General features: G+C 45.1%; 1 protein-coding gene across 6 annotated transcripts; it reads right to left on the bottom strand.

Moving 5' to 3' along the window:
• Positions 1-7,999: 7,999 nt before the first annotated feature.
• LOC123052447 (G-type lectin S-receptor-like serine/threonine-protein kinase B120) lies at positions 8,000-15,834 on the bottom strand. 6 transcript variants are annotated; one of them, XM_044475625.1, is made up of 9 exons: positions 14,874-15,834; positions 11,361-11,671; positions 10,763-11,095; positions 10,536-10,646; positions 9,549-9,772; positions 9,233-9,443; positions 8,915-9,152; positions 8,685-8,835; positions 8,000-8,595 (listed from the first exon to the last, which is right to left on the bottom strand). In XM_044475625.1, exons 1-9 carry the CDS (start codon positions 15,548-15,550, stop codon positions 8,287-8,289), a joined length of 2,565 nt encoding a protein of 854 aa, XP_044331560.1. In that variant the 5' UTR covers positions 15,551-15,834; the 3' UTR covers positions 8,000-8,286. The 6 variants fall into 6 exon arrangements, with proteins under 6 accessions (XP_044331560.1, XP_044331562.1, XP_044331561.1 ...); XM_044475627.1 differs by having other exon boundaries at positions 9,549-9,766; XM_044475626.1 differs by having other exon boundaries at positions 10,536-10,643.
• Between the last annotated feature and the right edge of the window lie 740 nt (positions 15,835-16,574).

The raw sequence follows: 16,574 nt of genomic DNA, 5'->3' as shown, positions 1-16,574 counted from the left end.
GTAATGCCAAATGAAACACTTCAAAAGAATTAGGTGGTGGCGTTACCCACCGTATAGGAAGTATTAGACCCAGACACGGCGCACAATTATCGTGGCACTCCGAAGTCAAATTCCGCATCAATGTATTCACACATAGAGTGTATGTCTTCATTGTTTGAAGATATACGTTACTTCATGTGTTGCACATCTAAGTCATCAACATGCATAAGCGTTAGGATGTGTGTCCAATTACAGGACATTTGAGGATTCTAAGATATTTAGCTCACACCACAACTTGCAAAACCTTTTCTCATCCAAGGGCTTTGTGAAGATATCTGCCAATTGCTCTTCAGTGTTGACGTGAATGATATCAATATCTTCCTTCATGACATGATCTCTGAGAAAGTGATGACGGATTTCAATATGCTTTGTCTTTGAGTGCTGAAATGGGTTATTGGCAATCTTGATGGCGCTTTCATTGTCGCAGTAGAGTGGCACTTGCTTTAGGTGGATACCATAGTCCTTGAGGGTTTGCTTCATCCATAGAAGCTGAGCACAATAAGATCCAGCAGCAATGTATTCAGATTCAGTAGTGGAGAGGGATACACAGTTCTGCTTCTTTGAAGACCAACAGACAAGAGATCATCCAAGAAAGTGACATGTGCCTGATGTGGACTTGCGATCAACCTTGGCACCAGCATAATCAGCATCTGAGAATCCAACTAGATCAAACTCTGAGCCCTTTGGATACCATAATCCTAGTGTTGGGGTGTAAGCCAAATATCAAAGAATTCGCTTCACTGCTAAGTGATGCGATTCCTTTGGTGCCGCTTGGAATCGGGCACACATACACACGCTAAGCATGATATCTGGCCTAGATGCACATAAATAGAGTAAAGACCCAATCATGGAGCGGTATACCTTTTGATCGAACTATTTACCATTGTCGTCGGGACCCAGATGACTTTTGGTTGGCATTGGCGTCGTGTATCCTTTGCAGTCTTGCATTCCAAACTTCTTCAGGCAATCTTTGAGGTATTTCTCTTGTGACATGAAGATGTCGTTGCTTTACTGGCGAATTTGAAGACCGAGGAAGAATTTTAGTTCACCCATCATGGACATCTGATATTGCTCTTGCATCATGTGTCCAAACTCATCACTGTATCTCTTGTTAGTGCAGCCGAAGATAATGTCATCCACATAGATTTGGCACACAAACAGTTCTCCATTATATGTCTTCGTGAAGAGTGTAGAATCTAGAGAACCAGGTTTGAAGCCTTTGCTCTTCAGGAAGTCTTTGAGTGTGGCGAGGAGCTTGTTTGAGGCCATATAGTGCCTTGTTGAGTTTGTATACCATATCGGGATGTTTTGGATCTTCAAAACCAGGTGGCTGGGCAACATACACTTCCTCTTCAATCTTGCCATTGAGAAAGGCACTCTTCACATCCATTTGGTACAGAAGGATATTGTGATGGTTGGAATAGGCTAGCAGTATGCGAATGGCTTCAAGCCTAGCCACTGGAGCAAAGGTTTCATCGAAGTCAATCCCTTCAACTTGAGTGTAACCTTGGGCAATGAGACGAGCCTTGTTTCTGACGACTTGACCATGCTCATCTTGTTTGTTGCGATAGATCCATTTGGTGCCTATGATATTGTGCTTGTGAGGATCAGGACGCTTGACCAATTCCCACACATTGTTCAGCTCGAACTGTTGAAGCTTTTCTTGCATAGCTTGAATCCATTCAGGTTCCATGAAGGCTTCAACAACTTTCTTGGGTTCAGATATAGAGACAAATGCAAAGTGCCCACAGAAATTTGCTAGTTGTGTTGCTCTTGAACGAGTGAGTGGACCAGGTGCATTGATGCTATCAATTATCTTCTCAATATGTACTTCATTTGCAACACGAGGATGAACTGGACGAAGATTTTGCCTTGCTGGTCATTGTCTTCATTTTCAGCATTGGCTTCAGGCTGAGCATTGTCTTCAGGTTGACTTGGTGCAATGATGATTTCTTCTTCGGTCTGTGCCTCTGAAGGTATGATTTTTCCAGTACCCATAAGCTTGATCGATTCACTTGGTGGGACTTCATCTAGCGCATTTGGCAGGTGCTCTCTTTGCGAGCTGTTAGTTTCATCGAACCGCACATCCACAGTTTCAACCACTTTATAGTGAAAGAGGTTGAAGACTCTGTAGGAGTGCGAATCCTTTCCGTAGCCAAGCATAAAACCTTCATGTCCTTTCGGTGCAAATTTTGAAGTGTGATGTGGATCCTTGATCCAGCACCTAGCACCAAATACTCTGAAGTAACTGACATTTGGCTTCTTACCAGTTAGGAGCTCATAGGATGTCTTCTTTAGAAGCTTGTGAAGATAAACATGGTTGATGACGTGGCATGCAGTATCAATAGCTTCAGGCCAGAACTTCCTTGGAGTCTTGTACTCATCAAGCATCGTCCGGGCCATCTCAATGAGTGTTCTGTTCTTGCGCTCAACGATGCCATTCTGCTGAGGTGTGTATGGAGCAGAAAACTCATGAGTGATGCCCAATGTATCAAGATAAGTGTCGAGGCCGGTGTTCTTGAATTCTGTGCCGTTGTCACTTCTGATGTGCTTGATCTTAATGCCATAGTTCGTCATGGCACGATTAGCGAATCGTCTGAAGACATCCTGCACTTCATTCTTGTAGAGGATTATATGCACCCATGTATATCTTGAATAATCATCAACAATGACGAAGACATAGAGGCAAGCAGTGGTAGTAAGAGTAGAGTAGTGAGTAGGGCCAAATAAGTCCATGTGTAGTAGCTCGAAGGGACTTGATGTTATCATGATTGTCTTCGAGGGATGCTTAGACCTTGTCATCTTTCCAGCTTCGCGGGCACCACACAGATGATCCTTCTTGAACTTGATGCCCTCGATGCCAACGACGTGTTTCTTCTTCGCGAGAGGGTACAAGTTCCTCATGCCAGCATGCCCTAGCCTCCGATGCCAGAGCCAGCATTCTGAAGCTTTTGCTAGAAGACATACGGCCAACTGTGGTCCTGCTGAGAAATCTACCATGTACAGATCATCTTTTTGATACCCTTCAAAGACTAGAGATTTGTCAGATTCCATTAGCACAAGGCAACGATATTTTCCAAGTATCACAATCATGTTCAGATCACAAAGCATTGAGACGGACATTAAGTTGAAACCAAGGGATTCAACAAGCATCACTTTGTCCAGGTGCTGATCCTTTGAGATTGCAACTCTACCTAGACCAAATACCTTGCTTTTACCAGTGTCAGCAAATGTAATGTGACTCTTGTCAGATGTACGTAGTGTTGAATCCATCAGAAGACTTCGATCACCAGTCATGTGGTTAGTGCATCCACTGTCCATAATCCATTCTGAAGTCTTTGGTGTCATACCCTACAGTGCAGTTAGGGGGATAGGCTTCACCAAGGGTATTGTGAAGCATAAACATTTGACGAACGAGTGGATTATGAAAGTTCAGATCTTGGTTAGGATAAACAGGGTGATCATCAAGGAACTCAGGAACGAAATACATAGTAAGACCATTTGGACATTTTATCTTGCGTCCCACAAGTTGTTTTAGGTCCCCAGCGATAGCATCAGACGCCTTTGATTTCCGGCTGGAAACCTTTCCCTGCAAAAGAGAGTTAATTTTTCTTAGCCACCCACATCTTCAGGGGTGGCTTAGAAGTATAGAGTCTAAGTGCAGCATCTGAGAACTTCGGCTTTGGAGCCCTAGCAAATAGCCTTGCAGGAGGTGAATAATACTCATATGAATAAGCAGAAAAGTTCTTAGTTTTATGAACATAGCGGTTTGAGGAAACACGCTCATATTCATAGGTCTGAGTATGATTTCCCTGCAAAACATTGGCGTTAGGGTGACTCTATTGAGTCCTCTGTCTGTATGAAGCCTTTGGACCATATGAAGCCTTTGGTCTGGGGTTTGTCTTCTTCCCAGGTGGTGTCATGATGACATTCACAGGAAGATTCTCAAGACAACTTTTGGGCACCAAGATCTTCTTCATAGGTGGCCCATTCTTGCAGTTAGTACTAATATACCTGGCAAACACTTCACCATTCTGATTCTTAAACAGTTTATAGTTTGCATCAAAGGATTCATCAATGATAATCAGGTTAGCACAAGTGAAGCCAGATAGAGTGGACGGATCCACTGAAGGTTCCTTTGCAGCAACCCATGTGATTTTGGGGTACTGCTCAGGCTTCTAGTAAAAACTATCAACATTCATTTTCCTCTCGAACCCAACACCCTCTTTCCTAGGGTTTCGGTTTAGAATCTGTTTCTTGAGGACATCACATAGTGTCTGATGCCTTTGAGAATTTTGTACATTCCTGTCTCAAGCAATGTCTTCAACCTGGCATTCTCATCAGCAATAGCAGTGGTATCCTCAGTAGAGGGGTTAGTTACCACATCAGCAGTTGAAGATATTGCAACAGTAGTAGCAGTAGAACATTCAGCAACAGAGGTAGCGTTATCACGCTCAAGGCATTTTAGACATGGTGGTTCAAATCCTTCCTGAGAGGGGCTGATCTGTTGAGCGCAAAGTGACTCGTTCTCCTTTTGATGATCTTCATGAGCCGTTCTCAATTTCTCAAGTTCTTGCTTCCTTTGAAGATAATCGTAGGAAAGCTTTTCATGAGTTGTTGAGAGCGTTTCATGACGACTTTCAAGTTCCTCGTACTTAACATGAAGATTTTTTATGTCTTCAATTAAGGACTGAGATCGGGTCATTTCCGCGTCCAACAGGTCATCGCTTTTGTCTAGCAATTTTTGAATATGTTCCATAGCTTTCTGTTGTTCAGTTGCAATATTAGCAAGTGTTTTGTAGCTAGGTTTGGATTCACGATCAGAGTCATCTTCACTTGATATTTGAAAGTAAGCATCGCGTGAGTTTACCTTGGCATCGCGTGCCATGAAGTAGTAGGTGGGAGCAGAGTCATCCTTATCCTCAGCATCAGTGTTGGTGACGAGGCCATTGTCTTCAGTGTTGAAGATGGACTTGGTGACATATGCTGAAGCTAGAGCCAGGCTTGCCACGCCTGAATCGGACTCCTCCTCAGACTCCACCTCCGCCTCCTCAGAAGCAGACTCCTCCTTTGAATCCATCTCCTTGCCAACAAATGCACGAGCCTTGCTTGATGAGCTCTTCTTGTGTGATGAAGACTTCGACGAAGACTTGGAAGAAGATTTTGAGGATTTCTTCTTCTTCTTGTCATCAGAATCATATTCCTTGCTCTTCTTCTTCTTCTTCTTCTTCTTCTTCTTCTTGTTCTCATTATCCCACTGCGGACACTCAGAGATGTAGTGACCATGTTTCTTGCACTTGTGGCATGTTCTCTTCTTGTGGTCATGAGCAGAAGCTTCATCATTTCTTGAGCTGGATCTTGAAGACTTTCTGAAGCCTTTCTTCTTAGTGAACTTCTGAAACTTCTTCACAAGCATAGCAAGCTCCTTTCCAATGTCTTCAGGATCCCCAGAACTGCAGTCAGATTCTTCTTCAGATGAGGAAACAGCCTTTCCCTTCAAAGCGCGAGTTCGGCCATAGTTGGGACCATAGATATCTCTTTTCTCAGATAACTGGAACTCATGTGTGTTGAGCCTCTCAAGTATGTCAGATGGATCGAGAGTCTTGAAGTCAGGGCGTTCTTGAATCATCAGGGCCAGGGTGTCAAATGAGCTGTCGAGCGATCTCAAGAGTGTCTTGACGATTTCATGCTTGGTGATCTCAGTGGCGCCGAGTGCATGAAGCTCATTTGTGATATCAGTGAGGCGGTCAAATGTGAGCTGGACATTCTCATTATCATTTCGCTTGAAACGATTGAAGAGGTTGCAAAGAACACTGATCCTTGAGTCTCTCTGGGTTGAGACGCCTTTGTTGACCTTTGAAAGCCAGTCCCAGACTAGCTTCGCAGTTTTCAGAGCACTCACACGGCCATACTGTCCTTTGGTCAGATGACCACAGATGATGTTCTTGACGGTAGAATCCAGTTGAATGAACGTATTGACATCAGCAGGGTGACACCTTCACCGGCCTTGGGAACGCCGTTCTTGACGACATACCAGTGGTCGGCATCAATGGCTTCAAGATGCATATGCATCTTATTCTTCCAGTAGGGGTAATCAGTGCCATCGAAGACAGGGCACGCAGCGGAGACTTTAATTATCCCTGCAGTCGACATAGCTAAAACTCCAGGTGGTTAAACCGAATCACATAGAACAAGGGAGCACCTTGCTCTGATACCAATTGAAAGTGCTAGTTATCGACTAGAGGGGGGTGAATAGGTGATTTTTACGAAAGTCCTCAAAACACGGGGGCTTTAAAGACAAACAGTAGATATGAGCCTATTGATATGCAGCGAAAGGTAGACTACACTGGACAAGCCTTCAAGGTAGACTTTCAAACCTTCACAGACTTCGTTCACCGGCGATCCACAATGACTCTTGGATGCTCAGAACGCGGCGCCTAACCGGCTGGAGGATTCACAGTCCTCAAGTGTAACAAGTCTTCAGGTCACGCGGACAGAAAGATTTCAGTGATGCCTAACACTCTTTGGCTCTGGGTGTTTTGTGCTTTGTCCTCGCAAGGATCTCTCTCAAATGCTTCGGAGGTGGGTTGCTCTCAAACGACAAAAGTCGTGCACTAACTCTGAGTAGCCATCAATTTATGGCGTAGGGGGTGGGCTATTTATAGCCAGGAGGCAACCCGACCTGATTTGTCCAAAATGACCCTGGGTCACTAAGGAACTGACACATGTCCAACGGTCAAATTTCAAACACACGCGGCAGCTTGACCTGGGCTACAAGTAAAGCTGACTCATCCAACTCTGGATAAGATTTGCTCTCATTGTCTTCACTCGAAGACATAAGATTTGGTTGAGCATCACATCAATCATTCTGACTTTGTTCACTTGGACCCCACTTAACAGTGCGGTGGTTCCTATGACTCAACAAAGAAGAAAAGGAAACTACGAAGCAACTATGTCTTCGCACTCCATAGTCTTCACGTGAATGTCTTCTCGAGTCATAATCTTCGTTGTGAATATCTTCACATACCACCATTGTCTTCAATGTCTTCACACATTTTTAGGGGTCATCTCTGGTAGGTAAACCGAATCAATGAGGGACTACTACCTGTGTTATCCTGCAATTCTCACAAACACATTAGTCCCTCAACCAAGTTTGTCGTCAATACTCCAAAACCAACTAGGGATGGCACTAGATGCACTTACAAATCTTCTCGTTGTCCTTGTAGTGTCAAGAGATGATTGGTGCGGATATGGTCGTTGTTGTAGTTTATCGACCGTTGCTTTGATCTTTCAGAGATTATTTTTTCTCGCTTAGGCATAGCTTGGTTTTTATATGACTTTGCTCTTTGTCGGCGTGTTCTTTTTTCTTCTTTTGTGTGTGCGCGTTAGTGTTGGTTGTGTGCATCTTAATTATACAGAGGCCGTGTGTGTGCTTATTGTGTTTGTATTCTCTTGATGCTTCATTTTAAGTCAATAAAATTCACCATTTGTTAAAAAATAATTAGTCGAGACCGGTTGCTCATGCTCTAAGACCCTTATCTCTAATACTCCCTCCGTTTCTAAATACATGACTTTTGAATGAATATAGACATATTTTAGAGTGTAGATTTACTCATTTTGCTTCGTATGCAGTCTCTTATTGAAATATCTAAAAAAAAAATTTAGGAACCGAGGGAGTAAAATACAACACCCCTCTCTCTTCTTTAATTGATGTGCCACGTTAGCATTTTACCTCTGAACCGTGCTAAAATACAAACATTAGGGTAAGTTCTCTGCAGATAAACTAGGGCGTCTTCTTAATAACTGACGAAAAAAAGGCAAAGTTCTTGCCTCGGCTTCAAAAGAAAAAGAAAAAGGATCCCGATAGAGTGTCGACAACGTGAGCAGGCAACAAACTTCAATCAAGCCTAAATAAAGAACTGATGCGTTTATATGGAGGTTCACGTATATTCCATGTCCAGACAAGGAAATGTAGATCATATACACGAGTGCAGCCGAGCCATCGCCGTCAAGTTAGAGATCTGGGTCGCTTTCTGTCGTAGTCATGCTCGTAGCTAGCCGTAACTAAACTTGAGAATGGACCTTCATTCCGACTTTACAGATGACATAAATGAATATCTTCTTTCGTACACATTGGGCTTCCTCAAACTGCCCAGATCCTAATCTACAGAAAACACCAGCATTGCAACATAACATTTGGAGAAAAAGAAAGACATGATATCTTCAGTATATACTGCCCCTGCCATGCTATCTTCCATGCAACTGTGTCATTGATACGGTGCCAATGGAGTGGCTCCTCTCGTTCTCGCTTGATTTGCTCGACTCAAGAGCACGGCCACGGAGCATCAGGGTGGGCGCCCTCGGCATGGGAAGGCTGGAGCTGTCGCTGCTCAACATCAGGATGACCGCCGGCACGTCCGGACGCTCTTGGGCATGATCTTGCACGCATAGCAATGCAATGTGGATGCACCTCAGGACCTGTCGAATCGAGCACGACGGTTTTATCAACGGATCGATCATTTCCTCGCCCTTGTCTTCGTTCCATTGTTGCCATGCCTGGAAAATGGTTGCAAACTCAAGCCATGAGGAAACAGATAAATGAAATGTCAGGATGGGTGTGGCATATGGGATACGCGTGCGCTTACATATCCCGCGATGTTTAGGGACTCCTGCTGGCCATGAAAGCTGACAGCCCTCTTCCCTGTGATGATCTCCAAGATCAGAACTCCAAAGCTATAGACATCGGACTTGACGGAGAAAATGCCTTCCATGGCATACTCAGGAGACATGTAGCCGCTGCAAAAACAAAATCCAATTTAATGTACTGCAGTGGTAATATTCCAGTCATCATAAGATCTATCTGAAATGCACGTACAATGTCCCAACAACACGGTTCGTGTTGAACTGGTTTTCATCCCCTCCAAAAATCCTTGCCATTCCGAAATCTGATATTTTGGGGTTCATGTCTGTGTCTAGGAGAATGTTGCTGGCCTTGAGATCACGATGAACAATACGTAGCCTTGAGTCCCGGTGGAGATATAGCAGTCCTCGAGCAATACCTTCGATGATATCAAACCTTGTCCTCCAGTCTAGGAGACCTCGCTTTTCAGGATCTGTTCGCCCACAGTAATTACAATCCAATCAGTACATTTGTCCATCTAGAGGAATGAGGATGAATGGAAATGGTACGTACTAAAGATAAATGCGTCGAGGCTCTTGTTAGGCATGTACTCATAAACCAAGATCTTCTCTTCTCCCTGTATACAGCAAGCTAATAGTCTGACAAGATTCCGGTGCTGCAACTTTGCAATCAGTATGACCTCATTCTTGAACTCCTCATGGCCTTGACCTGAGTTCTTACAAAGCCTCTTCACAGCTACTTCTTCTCCACCAGGTAATGTTCCCTGAAGTGATTCATGGTATTAACTTGCATCAAGCCAAGTACAGTGTAATACTAGCCCACAAAAAAACAAGTATAATACATAGATTCATGATAATATCACTCGTACCATATAAACCGGGCCAAATCCACCTTCCCCAAGCTTGTTGGATTCACTGAAACTACCAGTAGCAGCTTTAATGCGGTCCAGGGAGAGTACTTTGAGTTCATGACTTTTTCCGTCCTCCGTTTCATCGTCGAAAGGAATCGAATTTGAGATATCCAGCATGCCAGCACTTTGCTGAGATCTGGTAGATGAACGTCTTGACCTCCTCCAACTTCTGTGCACTGCATCTGCCCCAGAATACCAGTTAGCACTATACTTGCCTCCAAGAGTCCATTTATATTAGAAACTGAGACTAATTACTACAGCTAACAGTTCACAGCTAGATCCATTTTAGCAGTCTTCACAACAGCTTGGCAGCATGGTTTCTCCCAAGGCACAAGTCCTTTTTACCCCGCAACGCCTATAAATTTCTAGATTTCATCTTTGATTCTAAAGCCAAACAAATTACAGATGACACCATTGCCTGCTAATTTGGACAAATTACCCTCTTAGACCAGTCAAATGTGGCCAGTGGTTTTGGCACAACAAGGTGCTATATGAACCGTGATCACCCCTACATGTCTACTGTTAATAATTGGTTAGTATCTAGGTAGAAGCAAATAATCTGTACTGATTTGTACAGATCCTGATCGGCTGATTTGATCACGATCAAATCATGATTGATTCTTGATTTGGCTTACATTGCTAATCAAGGCAAAAAATAGTTCTCAAGCTTCTACCACATTGGTTTCAGGTCTCCCTTTTCTACCTCCCCCTACTTATTGGTTGACCTGAGTTTTTACCATTACAAGAGTTGAGGGGTAAAAACTGATTATTTTTTTCCTATTTATGATCTGTAATGAATTCGTGGAACTAGTTAGGTACACTTGACTATACTGATTAGCACCACAAGAGAATGCAGTCTTGTGCAGACAACTACGGAGGACAACAGAAGAATCAGGTGAGCTTTCGTTAGACTATAATCATTGAGCCAAATCCAAGGAACCTCACCTTTGATATTTCTGCCACGCTTCCACCATAAAAAGAGACAAGCTAACAAAACAAATAGCACCACGGCAGACGCTATTGTGGCTATTTTCCAAACTGCGATATGTGAACCTGCTGATGAAGGAACAGCATAACCCAACATAAACATGGTAAGTCAAAGGTGAGAAAATATGGTAGCGTGCATAACTGCATATATAAACTTTATTCTTTAGATAATCTTCATCTCTTACCTAACTCAGAAGCAGGAAGCTTGAGGTTTAGGGCATAACCCCCAGCCTGAAACTGGTAAACATCCATCAGTTCACTACCCCAATGTAGACACCCCGTCAATTGAGTCATGTAGACATAGGCACCACATGAGCAGTTTTGCTGGCAGGTATTCATGCACCCATACTCATCGGTCACACCAGATACCCAGTATGAAAAATCTGGCCACTTGACATTCGGGATAGAGAGAAATCCATCTCCAGTTTTGTTCACCTGACAGTCCAAAGGTGGGTTTCTAACACAACCCTGGCTCCGATTTCCTGCATTCCACTCATCTGCTAACTTTGGCTTAAAACCTATTGAAGGAAAAAGGTGACTAATTTGTGAAGCATATACTTCTGTAAACATGTATGAAAGGGCTTGAGATGTCAAAATAAGTAGTGACAACGTCCATGCTTCCTATTTTAGGGTCCTAACTGCGACTTATAGTCAGTTGTGCCGGTAACAAGGGAGGAAGTTCACCCAATTATGTAAGGAACAAGACAGTTCATCTTTTACTGGAAGCTAGTAAGAGCGGAACCCGATTTTGTAAAGAAATTGCACCAAGAGTCAAAGACATACCTTTCAGGCAGGTACATTTTGCCTTCGTATCTTGCACCACCGTACATATCGCATTTGAACCACATGCACCATAACGCTCGCACTCATTTGACGGTTGCACCCACACAGTTTCCCACTCCTGTGTAGACTTCTTAACCATGTAGCAGACATCTCTGCCATCTGGCGCAACAACAAACCTCTGCAGAGATGTATTTGTTGCAGTGTAAGTGAAGTACATTCCCAGGATTGGATCATTTCCTTGTTTGTACCCATACACGTACAGTGGCCTATATGGAATTCCTACAAAATTTAGCCCAGTCCATTGGCCTGACCTGTAAAGGATTACATACAAGTTATAATATCTTGAACTAAGCCGTTCAATAATTTTTACAGTTTATGTTGAGAAAGGATACTCCTATTTACGATCGAGTCCTATGAGGACTTGGAGAGGTGTGACTATTGAATTTGCATAGTAATTCTAATCATGTAATGCATACTACTTTCAAGGTTGGGGGCCATATAAACCTATAAGAAATGGTCATGGAGAACCCAACCCAAGGAGACAAATCTCATCCAAAACAAGGTAGAAAAAATTATGTGCACAGTGGATCAAAATTTAGGATATTCTTTAACACTATATATGGGATCTGAGGGTTCAAAAATTTCAAGGGGATTGTGAGAGACTGAAAATATCTTACTCTTTTTGAGGTTGTCCCTAGGAATTTGTGGTCGCATTCTCAGTATATACTTGTGGAATTTCAATTGCTTGCCATCTTTAGTTTGTGAAACTTGGATTACTTGCTTTCCTAGGTGGGGACTTCTCTTCTGTGGAAGCTACTGCCTTTTCATTTCTATTTGCCTTTGGGAGGTGCGTGTGGGTGTTGGACACCGAACTCTCTTCAGTTATCTCGAGATAGTGAAGCCCAGAACAGGTTTTTTCGTATGAAACAAGCACAAGTGAATTGGTTGGTAATTACAGGAACAAGAAGGCTGAAATCACATTTCAAATGCAAATGAACTTTAAAGTGTACTGTGTATATGTTTCAGATTTGTCAAAAGATGGATTGACCAACTTCATAAATGTCAGTGTAGACTTAATGGGTTTGTCGAGGATTATGATTAGATTGCGCTGGCCCCATTCCACAATATAGCAGGTAGACTTAGTTAAGAATCGCCAATATATAGAGGTAGAAGAATAGCACATGTGCAAATATGGGCTGCAAGTTGCAACTCACAGCTAAAACAACATTATAAAACCGGCTAGAGCCTGGTTGAACTTCATAAACCAACCCTCTCCCAAAAACTCTGTCCAGTAAGAAAATGGTGGACATCTTAATTATATTCCAATACTTCGGGGCTCTTTGGTTTGTGACTAAGGTTGACTTAGTTTGCCACACCTAAGCTTAGGCAAGTTTGACCAACTTAAGAAGGTGTTTGGTTCAAGCCTCACCTTAGGCAAGATGCTTTTTGCCACACTAGGGCCCCACATCACGTACACTCAAAAAGTGTGGCAAGATTCCCTTAGGCTTGCCAACTTGTGGCTTTCATTTTATTGAACTAACCTTAGGCAACTTTGGCAAGAAATGTGTGGCAAAGTGTGGTATGGCAAGGCCTAGAACCAAACGGCTCCTTCATCTTACAACTAGAGATTGATCAGCTCTAAAACACAGATATAATACGAATGGGTGCCAATGCAACTGGCAGAAAGTTGAAAAGGCTGCAGCCAGAAATCAGTCTAGCGACAACCTGATAAAAATGCAGATCTGGACACCAATGGACCTCAATTCGAAATCTTACTAATAAGCAACTGCAATTTTCCGTTAGGTAGTTAAGGAACTCCTGCACTACATGTTGAATTCATGCACAATAGCACCCAGAAGCTTAACTAACGAACATACGGAATTCTACTCTTCTTCATTTGAAATCATGAACTGAAAGTTAGCACATTTCAACAACATTACGCAAACACTATTGGATAAATACAAGCACACAAGATATAAAGTTCATCTTTCAGAGATTTGTTCCAAACGGTACTCTAGCACACAAGTTTTTTTTTTTTTTTTTTTGCAGAAAAACACTCGGATCTATAAACCAAACCAGCAGTATAGACATCCCTGGAAAATAAAAAGGTTACTCCCGAATGGGCCGAGGGCGCGCCACTGCTGCTCAATCGCCGGAGCCAGCCAATCGTTGTTAGGGCAGGGAATCCATCCGGTAGTGGGGCCTCCCCGCACTCCGACGCCGGCAGAGCCAGCGGAGGAGGAGCGAGGCGATGAGCGACGACCTACTGACGGAGGAGAGGTTGCGGCGTGGTGCACTCGGAGGTCGCCTCTTCTAGGGTTTGGAGAGGAACGGTCCTCTAGCAGGCAAGATTTGAAGCTTTACAAATAACTTTGCCAGATGCCATCGGCCATCCTTATCGAGAGATGGCGAGCAAGCAGACTAATCGATGAAAAAAGTGAGATTAGAATTCTGGGATGGCCTACAAATCTACCATGACTGACTATTTGCCTACTGATGGACTGCAAGTAGAGCTACCGCCCCACACAGCCTCACGCGGCTAGTCAGTTTCCCACTTTTGAACCTGATCCTTTTGATGCACCATCATAAAATGAAGTGTGAATGATGTTTGTGTAGCACACCGCACACGAAAAGAAGATGCTCGCAATTTGCAATTCAGACTAGCTAAGCCGACAGCTGATGCTTCCTAGTGCCGACTGGAACAACTAAAACAAAAAACAACTAAAACACGACCTCCTAAAAGGAAATTAAAACAAAAAACTTACGAGATGACAGATTCCTTAGGGGGTGTTTGGTTCAAGGACTTTTTAGTCCCAGAGACTAGAAAAAGTCCCTAAAAAGTCTCTAGGAACCAAACGGGAGGGACTTTTTCTACAGGGACTAGAAAAAGACTCTACTAGAGAGTCTTTTTTGATTAGTCCCTGGGACTAGAAAAAGTCCTAAGACTTCTGAACCAAACACCCCCTTAGACTACCCACAGTGGGAGTAACATAAATGATAACATCACACTTATCTAGGCAAAATAGATGATGTGACATGTAATTAATGAAGAAAGAGAGGCATGTGGTAACATAGTAAATTGCTGTAACATCACACATATCAAGAAAAGATGAGTCTACAACGTAATAAATGAAGTGATGCATGACACAACACATATGTTACTACCCATTGTGGAGGTTGTTACATAGACTAGTGATATATGCATGTTACCGGTCTAAGTTACTACCCATTGTGACTAATCTTTATTTCCTAGGTACTAGATGGCAAAAGAACAGAATTAGTACAGAACAACTAGCAGGTTAACTACTAGTAGTAATATCCTTTTTTAGAAGAACTAGCATGTTGATAACACCTGATTGCTAAGCACATTAATGCCCCAATAAAATATAGTACTAGTCTCTACAACATTCCTACAGTATAATAATTTAAAATCTGGCCAAAAAATATTGAAGCAAACTATACTGGTCCAAGGAAAGGAAAAGATGGCAGGGAGCGGGGCATGGAGAAGCTGACCTCCAGAATGGAACATTGCCATCTCTCCAGATGAAGGCTTGGCTGGGGTTCGCCGGGTCGAGCCCCAGCGCGAACCGGCCCGGCGAGGGGTCCGTCTCGCTGGCCCAGGACGTGAAGAGCATCCGCTCCGGCGGGCCCCTGACCTGCGCCCTGACCTCGGCGTTGACGCTGATGCGCATCCCGGAGAGCATGGTGTCTGACGGGTGCCAGAAGCTGTCCCAGATGACGGTGCCGTCGACGTCGCGCACCTGGAGGGAGCCGGAGTCCTGGATGACGGCCTGGTAGCCGCCCCGCGGCGCGGCCCGCGTGGTGGTGTTGGAGGACCAGAGCATGGGCGCGCCGTCCTTGGCGGCGCCGTCGAGCACGCGGAGCTCGCCGCCGGCCGTGAGCGTGAGCGACGGCGCGGCCGCCGCGGCCGCGTTGGCGCGGTTGGCCACCCAGGCGACGGTCCTGGGCTGGGTGTCGCGGTACCAGACGCAGAGGTAGAGGCGGGCCGGGCGCGCGGGGTCCGGCGCGTGGAAGCCCAACTCGAACACCCCCGACGGCGAGGACACCAGCGTCGCCGGCGCCGTCAGCGAGTCCCCCTGCTTCAGCGTGTCCGTGGCCGCCGCCGCCGCCACGGCCACGGCCACGGCCAGCGCGCTGCAGAGCGAGAAGAGGAGACGAGAAGCCGCCATCGGCGTGGACACAGCACAGCAGGCCCTCCCTCCCTCCCCCTGGCTCGCTGCTTTTGCCTACTGGTGCGCCCAGCCAGCCACCAACTACCACCTCACTGGTGGCGAGCAGAGAGAGGGAGAGGGAGCGCGTTATGGCGAGACCGATGTCGTGGATTTGTTTAGTGCGCCCTAGTAGTATATTGATTAGCAGAGAGCCTAAGCACGTACAGTAGCTTTGCTTTCGGGTTGGTTCAAAAGCGATCTGCCGGCCGGTGAGCCGCGGCTGGGATTGTCCCACGGCGTGAGCCCCGGGCAGGCAGGATGGGGGGAGGGCCATGATACAAACGGAACATAACGTGCGCGCTCCTCGTGTCCCTATCTCCCGAGTGCCGTCGCACAGTGCAGCACAGCGCGGCGCAGCACGGGGCTCATGGTGGAGATCGGCCTCGTCGTTCACACACGCCGGGCAAAAAAGGGAAGGCGAGACAGTGGCGCACCGCCATAGTTCTAGATCTTTTTGTGCTCTAGTGGAATACCTTGTGGTGTGCATGTGGGCATGCACAAGGCATTTGCTTGGGTAGTCCTGCCGACGTGCCAAAGAAGAGCAGCAGACTCAGTACTCCACACATGCATTTAGCACGGGGAGGATTTCCTATATTTTTTTCAACCATTTAGGGTCTCGTTTTGCTTCTCGATGCGGCGGCGTTTTGTGGTTAGACGATGCAGGATCGCCGTGTCGCCGTGGAGGAAAAAATGCGCGCGCGCGCACGCACGCACTTGCGGCCGTCGAGTTCGTTCCCGGAACGTGCACCAACGAGCAACGACCGCTGGAAAGGCATACGGGGAAACATGGTCGCATTTGCTGGTTGGTTCTTCGTACGGTTCCTGTGAGCGTAAAGCGGTCTGGGGCTGCCTCCTTGGTTGGACCCGCAACACGCATTCCTGGCTGTACCAACTTAAACCAGAGGGTCACGGGAAGGAATGATCACAGGTTGTGCCCGCAGCCGCGCCTCTGCTCACTTGCAAAGGTGGATTTCATGGCTTT

Source organism: Triticum aestivum, chromosome 2D, assembly GCF_018294505.1.
Source record: "Triticum aestivum cultivar Chinese Spring chromosome 2D, IWGSC CS RefSeq v2.1, whole genome shotgun sequence".
Classification (NCBI taxonomy): domain Eukaryota; kingdom Viridiplantae; phylum Streptophyta; class Magnoliopsida; order Poales; family Poaceae; genus Triticum; species Triticum aestivum.
Note: the sequence above shows the minus strand (reverse complement) of the source record. Positions and strands in the feature narration are given on the sequence as shown.